This window comes from Dendronephthya gigantea, unplaced genomic scaffold (assembly GCF_004324835.1).
Source record: "Dendronephthya gigantea isolate DGI-Jeju-01 unplaced genomic scaffold, DenGig_1.0 000171F, whole genome shotgun sequence".
NCBI lineage: Eukaryota > Metazoa > Cnidaria > Anthozoa > Malacalcyonacea > Nephtheidae > Dendronephthya > Dendronephthya gigantea.
Window position 1 is genome coordinate 19805 of NW_021163181.1, and position 11083 is coordinate 30887.

At 36.4% G+C, this 11083-nt stretch overlaps 1 protein-coding gene across 1 annotated transcript; it reads right to left on the reverse strand.

The window, feature by feature from the left end:
- Positions 1–1042: 1042 nt before the first annotated feature.
- On the reverse strand, positions 1043–10064 carry LOC114537977 (minor histocompatibility antigen H13-like). Its single transcript, XM_028559088.1, has 12 exons — positions 9699–10064; positions 8155–8253; positions 8004–8086; positions 7824–7912; positions 7101–7186; positions 6857–6927; positions 6393–6447; positions 5169–5226; positions 4629–4712; positions 4187–4223; positions 3879–4076; positions 1043–2282 (listed from the first exon to the last, which is right to left on the reverse strand). The coding sequence occupies exons 1-12, from the start codon at positions 9873–9875 to the stop codon at positions 2129–2131; spliced, it is 1191 nt and encodes a 396-aa protein (XP_028414889.1). The 5' UTR covers positions 9876–10064; the 3' UTR covers positions 1043–2128.
- Positions 10065–11083: the final 1019 nt, after the last annotated feature.

Below are 11083 nucleotides of genomic sequence, written 5' to 3' on the forward strand. Positions count from 1 at the left end.
TTGTTGACTCATACAGACGAGCAAATTTTGTACTTTGACAATTTTTTCTGACAAGTGCACTTGTTCAAAATCAAGTATACTTGAGTTTGAACAAGTGTACTGGTCATAGAAAAAAATTGTCAAAGTTGGGGGAGTAGAACAATTAAAACTTGTCACATAAAAACTTGTCATAGAAAACTTGATCGTCTGTAAGAGGCTTAAGCCAACAGATTCTTTAAACCAACCATGACCATGCATGTACCTGAGCAAGATTCGCCGAACTTTTCCATAAATTTATTCGAGTGATCGTTCCTTCTTCAAGAGTATCAAGTCAGAATTTATTCCCCAATTCAACCACCTTTTACTACCTCAAAGAACATTCCAACCTTACAGTAAGGCCGTTTCAAACGTTGTGCTTCTCGAAATAATGAAGCATCTCAATTGGATTAACTATAAATGCGTTCGGCGGATGAGAAACACGACGTTTGAAACAAGCAAACTTGCTGTCTCTGCATGGCATAATTATGGCATATTTATATCGTTGCAGGTGGTTAACAAAACCCGGTTTGATGTGAAAAAGCGGCGTGGCTAGCAGAAATATGTTTTCACATTTGGTCCACTAAAGTAGTACCTATATTTTTCAATAAGCGCATCTCCGCTTCGTTCTGACGATAATGAATTTAGCGCGCAGAGCATAGTATGAGGTTTCGCCCTAAGTCTATCTTTGTTGCGATACATTATTATGTTTTGTTTATATTCAAACTCAAGTTCCCCCATGTTCTTGTATAAATGGTTATTTTTTACGAAACAGCGAATAGAAGTTGCAGCGATAGAGCTGTTGATTGGGGTTATGGGTGGTCCGGCAGTTTGCAAGGGAAGACAGCGAATTCTTTCTATATACTAAAGCACAAACAAAATCTTCATTTAGATAGATAGACCTTTTAATAATTACGTTACAACTTCATGGTTTTCAACTTATAGCCACCTTAAATGAAATGGATTGCAATCTTTAATCCCAAGAACTGCAAAAAATGCTTTCACCATAAAGGTGCACAACATATCGCTTTTCTGTTATGGCTTAGGGCTGTTTTCCACTGTCCCGGTCTTTGTATACGTACGTAAAGGTTTAAAATAATTAAAATTATACTTATGAAATGAACGATTGAATAGATGCATAGGGTTGGATTCTGCTGATGATTCCCATCGTTTTTTTTGGCATAAAATTAATTATACAACAACTTAGAAGGTTTTAAGCTTTTACGTGCGTGTACGCAGCATACTGCAAAAAAACGCGACAGTGGAAAGCTGCCCTAAGAGCTTATTGAAAGGATCTATTGCAAAATTAGCTAGTAGCGAATGGTTTTGACTGGTTATGACATGGCTTTGGCAGTTTGCGATTGGAAAGAGGTAACAACATCAACCCAATAAGACCTTGTATTTAATACAAACATAAGCCGAGGCTTATGTTGGTCGTGGGTACGGTTGATCGAATGTTGCAGACCTCTTAAATCACAACTCTATAAATTGCTTTAATATTGCCTAAGGAAAGGGCAATGCAACTTTTATTTTCTCACTGAAAAGTTTTTTTTCAAACAGGGTTAACCTCTTTTACAGATTTTCCATTTTTGGAATTCGCAGATAGTTCTGGTGAGGTCGCAACAGGGTTAACCCCACAAATGTTCGTTGCTGACCAGATATTGGTTGCCAAATGTTGTCGAAAGGCATAGCTGTAGAAGGCCCTGTTACATAGTGCAATTTTTCTTGCAACTTGCAATGCAATTCTACTTTTGGGAGGTAACATGCACTTCTACAGAAATCAAAGATGGCGGACATCTTATTCCTTTTAATCAAAATGTTTGCAGAGATAAGATAGTTATGAAAATCTTTAAAATGAGAAGATAAATAATATTTATATTGCCTTTTTCTGACTGAAAGACCGAGTGAGAGTGTCTGAGGGCCGTATACAGACATCTTGCCGCTGCCAGTATGGATTACAGAATGGTTGAAAAATTACCATGCAATTTCTTCACACAATCCAGCCCAGTCAAATCAGCTCTAATGACCAATGAAAATAATCTACACTAAGTTATAAGATGCCTAAAACCCCGAAATGAAATTGCTGTAATCCATGCTGGACAAGGTACTATATTTACAAAGACTTCTTGGTTTCATCGCTCTCTGCCGATTCTTTGTTCTCGTTTTCCTTGTTTTCGCCTTCCTTGCTTGCATTTTCTTTATTCGCGTTTTCACCAGAAGCCTCATCTGGCTTTTTATTAAGCGCTTCTTCTGTGTGATCTTGATACCTGGTTCATAAATGGAAAAAAATGAGGATTATGGTATGGCGGTATTTTTATTTGAAAAAGCAAATTTCCTTTTTCTACCACTCATGCAACAATTTGAAGCTTAAAACGGACACAATGGAATTTATATACGGACTTTTCCATTTCTTACTTCGGTGTTTTCAAAAAGGTGAAATCTTAAATCTGTTTAAAATAACTGCTCTAAAACCGACGGTTACGAAAATGAAGGCGAATGTACAGGGTTCGGGAACTTGTTTAAAGTGTGTGTGTGTGTGTGTGTGTGTTGGGGGGGGGGGGGCAGGACCAGAACATAATTTCAAATCAATGCCTATAACATAGCTAGCAATCGGGAAGGCCAAACTTGGCAGGACAATGTAGCTGAAGATGTATTCAAATGAATTGGTAATTCGTGTTACAAGAAGTGAACTAAAAATGATGGAACTCAGGAAAGAACCAAAATGAAAGATACAGGCTTTCATTTCAAAAGGATAGAGAGTGACTGTGAATAAGTCGCATTTCTCGTGGTGTATTTGACGTTATCGTTGCTACAAGACATGGGACAGGGGGCTCAGAATTCGTACGCGGGACACAATGATTGTCAAAGGTTAATCCCCGAGCAGGTGCGGAGCCGAGGGTACTAATTCCGCCCGGAGATTAGGAATTACGCCCGGTATAACGTCAGCACTCAGCAATTTAACTGCAAATTCGCAGAACTTTTTATAAAACTGTTTTTACAAATTAAACCAAATAAAATGGGGAAAATTACAACAGATGCAATGAAAATCATCAAGAAATATTGATCAAAAACAAAAAGGGTTGCTTTTCAACATTTTCGCTCTATATAAAGCTTCGAAATGTATTAAATCGATACGTGTCTATAGTCAGTATAATATTCTGCATTTGCTGTATGAAGAAGAATGTAGTTTATTTATATATGAGCTTGATACGTCGTTTTCCATAGTCATGTTGGGCTATGAAAGGCTTTTACATCATCGCTTTAACTTGAAAAAGGGTTTTTTAAAACGTAAATTTATATTTAAATGTAGCTTTTACGACTGTCAACGGCATATTTATTCGAAGAATATTTGAGGTTCTGTACTAAGTTGAAGATTTTGTACTGTTTTTATGTTTTTCTGAATCCTCAAATGTTGAAATATTAACTGTTACCTAAGCTAAGCAGGGAGGGCCTATAAACGCCTGTAAAAACGGACTGACATCATCTTCAATGTTGCGAGTATATTTTTTACCAAATGATAAAAACATTGGCCAGCAACGCTTTGTCATTGAGTCATTCCATAATATAAACTTATAGTTACAGTTAATCTAGGCCCAGGAGATTATTTTCTTGCTTGAAAATGGCGAGGGGTGCTTCATGCATGTTTTTCTAGTACTTAATGATTGAAAGACGTGGATGTTTTGCCACATTTAATGAGAAGTCGTTCGATAAAAGCTACCATGTTGTTTTTTTGCTTATAATATATGTTTCTATACAACTGACCCCAGGTACAAAGTACGCTCAAAGTTCGCATTAATAATAGATTGAAATGTTTCCTGCACATCAAATGCGCGGGTGACGAATCGTGAAATGGAAATACTTACGTAAAGAGACTCTTTATATCTCCTTTGAGCAAAGCCAGGATTATAGGGGTGCCAAGGCAAGCAGGCACCAGGTACAGCAATGCTGGTTGCGCTGCTTTGAAAACGTGCATCACTAGAACGGTCAATAACAAGCCAAGAAAATACGCCACCATTGTGAAGTAGAAATATATAGGGCGCTTTGAGTCACTGCCAACATTCCTGGAAATAAAACGCAGAGTTCATTATAGAAATATAGTTATACAGCTACTATACATCACATGGTGCTTTGTAGAAAATATTTTATAAGATATTTCTTTAATAGCAGTTACCTTCTATCGAATCTTAACAGCAGGGCAATAAATATTCCTGAAAAATATACCCAGACAAAATATTAATCACGTATAGTTTAATCGTACATTGCAGTTGTAAGGCTCCTAGCGAAAGTTGTCGTGGACAACCCGCCAAATATCTCCTGTCTCATCGACCTGTAAATCGATGTGGTCAAGCAACTACAGTGCTGTAGGCATATTATAGGCCTACTTCACATCAAAATTAAACACAACATTTTACGGCAGGGGGTGAGTTGGGTGAGAAATTTCATGAAAGAGCATCCTACGGTAAAAATTTACATCATAGGTGCCAACAAAATTTTTTTCAGGGTAGCGGCCGGTGTCTTGCAATTACTGCACGTTATTGTAAAGAGTGATGTACTGAATACATATATATGTAGCTACACAAAAAGACTATGCATTTTTCTGTGTCTCCGCATACCTGGAATGACAATATCACCTAACCCAAGCATCGCAAAGTTTTTCGCAGCCAAACCTCTTTCGAGTATGTCCATGGGAAAGATCACTAAACAAATACTTTAATCAATGCAAAGAACAATCTGGAGCCGTGTATGTATATCACTTATATCTGTATTTATAAGAAATTTTCACGCACAGTGTCGTGGAGAAGGGCAGTTGTAGTGTTATATTTATAATAAATGTGTGGTTGACATAAAGATAATTTCTTCCATGCTAAACCCTTTTGAAATCTCTATTAAAATAGAGCTTTTAAGTACATATTTGTTGATAAATTTCGCATTCGAAAGCCCAACAACTACGAGTTTTGTCAGATGGCGTGGGCAAAAGCACCGAGATTGGCAGGGAAATTACGAATCTTGGGCATGTTGTAAAACGTGGACTGGACTTGTAAACTATAGACTAGACTGGACTTGTAAAACATGGACTTGCAAAACATGCACTTGAAAATGGAGTTTAATGGACATAAAACATGGACTAGAAAATGAGGGCATCGTATACTTACGTTTAATTGGTGCTTCGAAGGACTTTGCAACAGTAACCATAACGTCTGTACCAAATACCTAGAATATTGCACAAGGTGAATTTTTTACATTTTGAAACAATTAGTTAACACCTGAATGGGGCTGGTTGTATAAAACTCTTAATCACATTTTAATCACTTTTTTGTGATTACAACGTCGTTAACTTTAATCACGTAGTTAAGCCAGTTGTATAAAAACGTGGTTAGCGTTGATCGTAGTTAAAACGTAGTTAAAGTTAATCATCTTCAAAAGCATCGTTAACTGTCCAAAACGTAGTTAAAAATGGCGTGATGAACTTTCCAGGAGCGAGTAAACATTAGAATCAACACATACCCAGGTTTCCAACCGTTATATGAATCATTGTTGTAAACATGGCGTTTATCGAGGGAGCGAATTTAATGTAAATGTTTCGAAGATGCTGCAGACAAATTTGTTATTTTTTCAATTCGAAGTTTTGCTTTTCCATTGCACTTTCACGGATACAGTGGTACTTGGGGCACTTGAAGCGTCAAAATTTTCATGTTGCTGTCTTCGTGGCAACGAAGTTGACTTAGGTTGAAAATATTCAACAGGAGACGCAGAACAGTGATAACGCAGAACATATTAATTTCTAAAAGTACCCACGTGATTGAGCAAGGATCGGCGCCCCAATGCTCAGACGCTTATATGCGTGTGTTTCTTTGTAATTCGAAGCGTCTGCACCGCAGGCTACATTTTCATCTGCCAACGGTAGTTTGACTCAAAAGAACCTTTTTTATCAAGAGGCCTTTTTCGTTGAATTATTTGGATTTTTTTAACTTCTTCCTTTATTTATTGCATTTTCGCTAATATTTTCGATCAAAATACTGTCAATTTTTGTAAATACGAGTCCTCGGTCTTGTTCAAAATCTATAGCAGCGGTAAATAATATTGACAAACTTCATGCTATTTCTCTGTTTAACAGCCCCACGCAAGTTAACTACGTGATTAGTTAAACATCCGACAAACTATGTTTTATGCAACGCAGTTAAGTCGTTAACTAATCATAGTTAAGGATTTAACTAAAGTGATTAGCGCTAATCATAGTTAAAGTTAACGACGTTTTCATACAACCTGGGCTTTTCTACGCTTCTGTTTTATGAAGAGCAAGTATTAAGGTACAAGTCAGTGTGCAATATAGCTACATCTATCATTAATCTTTTACGAATCTACTGACAATAACTTACCCAGAAAATATCGTAAATAAATAGACCACCAAGTAATATACATCCGGTTATCACACTAGAAATGTACATATAAGATAAGATCAGCCAAAAATTAAGAATATAGAACCTCTTTAGACATCTATAGGAGCCTGCTTGTATGGAACGAGTTATCCCGGCTAGGCAAGGTAAAAAAGCGCACCACATCAAAGGCTTAACCTGAGTAGTCTTTCATTATATGCAGTTTTCAATGGCAAAACTCGATCCATATAACCAGGCCCTATGTAGCTCCAAAACAACAATTTAGATATTACATAGTATTCTCGTTAAGGGTGTATAGCGCCATCACCATCAACCTATTCGTAGGCATAGTAGACACGCGATATCATGCCGTGGACTTTTCGTGCGAGCTATCCTCCCATAAATGATTGTTACAGCTGGTAATGACTTCATTATAGCTGTTGAACGAAATAATGCAACATGCTCACCTATTAAGTTGAAGAAGCTCAACACCATTAACAGCAAAAGCCAGACCTAACACGTTGTTTGCAATCCAGTGCTGAAATAAACACAACAAAAACGTCACCTAAACTTGTGTATAACCCTATAACCGAATGCAGTATGAACCAATCGTGCATATAACAAATAAAACAACTTCCGTGGAGGTTGTGGAAAAGTTAAACGGTCGATCATTGTAGATGAAAAGAAATTTGATAGATCCACGCGTCTTACCTTCTTAACAAGATACCAGATTCCAAATATCGTCGACACAGAGACGCAAATCAGATCGATGCGATCAAATTCGTAATCCATTATTTCTGAAATTAAATTTGTTCAACAGTTTCAAATAATTTTGATGACAACTTGAAAAGATACGAGTGATTAGATGGCTGATGGTTAAAAATACAACGTCTATATTGACAATCGTGTGCATTTACTGTAGCAAGAATATTAGGTACTGTTTAGCAGATTACACACATTATATAAAATGCGAATGCAGTGGATAAAAATATGCGAAAACCTTGTATCGTATTGATTTTATAAAAATTTATTTATGTAACGTTCATAGCATATTCCCTCAACTTTTCAGTGCAAATTAATTTGGTTTGTTTGAGATCATACAGTTCAGATTGTTTTTTCTGTTTGTATATTGATGATATTTAACTTCAATTTTATACATTTCAATTACTACCCCAAGGAAACAAATGACCTGGTTTTGAAGCAAATAATGGAAATTATTATCTTACAGGTTCTCTGCAGTCTGATTGGTTGAGTGCTACACATCTTGTTGGCTATCAGCTCATATATGACTTGAATGTGGGGTATAATTGTTAAATATATCCAGTCAGGTACCAGATAGTACAATTTTGCCATTAACTGGATATGATCATATGTTATCCAGTGCACCCATGACTACAATTAAATATGTCTTATTTTAGACAACATTTAGTGTACCTGTTTTCTTGTCACCAGTGCCTTCTGTGCAGGTTAAATGGTATGGTACATTTGGGACAATGCTTGATAGTAAAGGTGCTACGTTAGGCCTGAGAGAATTAAAACATTAAATTTAATATCTATGTGAATAATGATAACAATTCTTTCTCACTGCTAGTCAAAATTGAATTCAACACTCACTTGAGCAAATGTGTCAAGGCTAAAACTCCCAAGAAAAAGAAATACAATGCCAACAGGAGATTTAAATAATCTTTGTTAAAGAGCTACAATTAAAGAAATAAAATTATATTCCCTCAATAATTTATCTAAACTACATAGTTTTCAAACATACTTTAAAGATAATGTAAAGTCCCAACAAAGCACCACTTGCAACAACAGGAAACATCATGGCATCTTTATGTGTCATACTGTCTGGTTTTTCACCATTTTCCTAAAAATAAAATTGTGAAGTTTATCAAATTACAAGGATAAGCCACATTTTTAGGCATATTAAAAATGACTCTATAGAAGTATGCATTATGCTAGTTTCAGAGGTTAACAACTAATTTTCTTAAGCAATGTTAAAATCGAATAACAATTCAAACTTACAATGATGCACTTTGGCATATAGTATAGTTCTTAAATCTGCCTGTGATGATTACTACTGGTTTTATTAAACAGTCATTCATTCTGGAAACCTTAATCCTGAATTAGGATTGAATATTTTAAGAGCATTGAAAAGATATAGCTATAGTATAAACTTGTTATATATAAAAAAGCCTTATCGGGACGTAAATACAACATTCCCAAGTGCAGATAAGTTGGAAATGTCACAGGAAAACATGTTTTCACTTTTTCAATGCAATTTCAATGCCAAATGAATTGGCAAAAGCAAATTAAGTACTCTGCAGAGTTAATAGCAAAATTATAAAAGACTGAATCACACACAAATCAGAAAATAATTTTAGGCAAAACATTATGTGAAGCATTTCTTGTAGATAATAAGTTGCATATGGCATAGCCAGCATTAAAAATGGTTGTATTCAAATCTTCATGTTCAAAGACCACAAAAACAATTGATTTCTAAACGAATTACATTCATAAATAATGTAGAACATGGTCATATGAATATGAGTTCCTAATTATCACACTCCCTAAATGCCATTGAGTTTCAATTTCTGAGTCTTTTTTTATATTTTTTCCACCAAAACTATTAATATATTATAAATAGTCGACCAAATCGCCACATATGTAACAGCTCAACAATATTGTTTACTGTTATTCCACTAACTAAAACCCTAAACACACAGATGATGAGTCATTGGAAAAAAATAAAGGGTTAGCCAGCAGAAAGACAAAGATGATCAAGCTATACTTCTATATACACCTATAGTTCCCATGGACCACAAAATGATATCAATGCTATGAAGTTTTTTTTGCAAGAAAGATGAAACAAACAATAAAATTCCTAATTAAATCTAGGGAGACTTGAATCCTTTTGTTGAAAGCATTGTTAATATCCACCTGTCTGGTATATATTAAATGGAGTACTACACCTGATATTTTATAAACCATTTTTAAGAGGGATGTTATAATAAAATATATATAACTATCATATGATCCTCTTCATATAAAGCAACACAATATACTGTAACATAACTTTTAATAAAGTATTCTGTCTAGAGGAAAAAAATTAGGTACACGTGTCCCTATTTTGAAGTACTTGACACTTCATCTAGTAATATACATGCATATACAGAATATGGACTAAACCAAAATCAAAAATAGCGGGTGTTAGAGGGAACATAAATCGGTCTCGTATGCATTAAATACAAGAGAAGATATTCGCTATTCAACCGCACATCCCTAATCCCTAATCCCTGATCTTTTCCATACCTTTTGTTTCCTGTAGTGTAAAACTGAACGAAATGACCCAAAGAAAATTGGCAACACTGCCATAATGATTAAACTTGAGTAAGCCATCACGAGCCCTTCTGTCGTTGCAGCTTCTCTTCCAGTCGCATTTTTCGCCGTTTCGTTTAAAGTCGCATTAACAGTCGTGATATTTTCCATAGTAAAGTAGATTTCTTTCCTTTCAAATTCGTTTTGATCTTCTATTTTGCTATCTTTCTTTACAATGATTCAAAGATCAAATGCTGACGAGGTCTCACGACAGCTTACGAAGTCCATGCGAACCTCCGTTCGTTGATACTCTCGTATCGATCTTGACCAATCAGAACCCGACAAGTAAAGGCCGATGCAGTTACGAGATGTCTATCTTTCAAAGGGGGAATTAGGTAATCGGGGAATTAGGGAATCGGGGAATCGGGGATTTGGGGAATCGGGGATTTGGGAAATCGGGGAATGGTGCAATCGAGGATTGGGGGAATGAGGGAATCGGGGAATTAGGGAATCAGGAACCGGGAAACAGGGAAACCGGATAATGGGGAAACCGGGATGGAGGGAAATTGAGGAACTCGGGAGCTGGAGAACAAGGGAAAGGGGAATGGAGGAACTGGGGAGCAGGAGGAATTAGGAACAGGGAAATGGATGCAGAAAGCAATAATACTGTATACACCCCTAGGATGTGGATAATATATACTAACAGTTTTTCCTTTTAGGTTCAACACTATAACTCTTTGTTTAGCTGTTGAATGAGTCCATAGTTCCACCGTTCCACCGGCTTCCCTGTTCCCCTGTTCCTCGATTCCCCGTTCGCCTTTTAAAGATAGCCGTTACGAGAGCGCTGAATAATTTAAAAATAGAAATCGTTATCGACCAATGTTTGAACATTCGCAAAAGGCGCATCGGGTAATTCACTTAAAGGCATTGCACTCCATCCCTCACGGGGAATCTTTGACTTTCGGGGGATACAGTAAGAAAGCTCTGCGCAGTCCATAGCACTGTGGCATTAATCATTTACACTGCAAAACTGCAGTGCAACCACTGAACAAGCGTATAAACGGATCATTGATTATTGCCCGTCAACAGGAACGCGTTTCTCTATATCAATCAGATGTCATATCAGTTCACATAATATTACTGCCAAAATACGTCTCGTATCGGAAGTTGCAATATCGATATATTTTCCGATACGGACCACAGGGCTTTTGATCTGAGCACAAACGAACACCCGTGGTGTTTTTACAATAGATTTGTTCCTCACAACATTACCGTTATAAATTTAGAACCACCTTAAATGAGATGGATTTCAAGATTTACTTCACGAGCCATGTGTATAAAGATACAAAACATTGTTCGTCAACACGTGCATCAGAAAA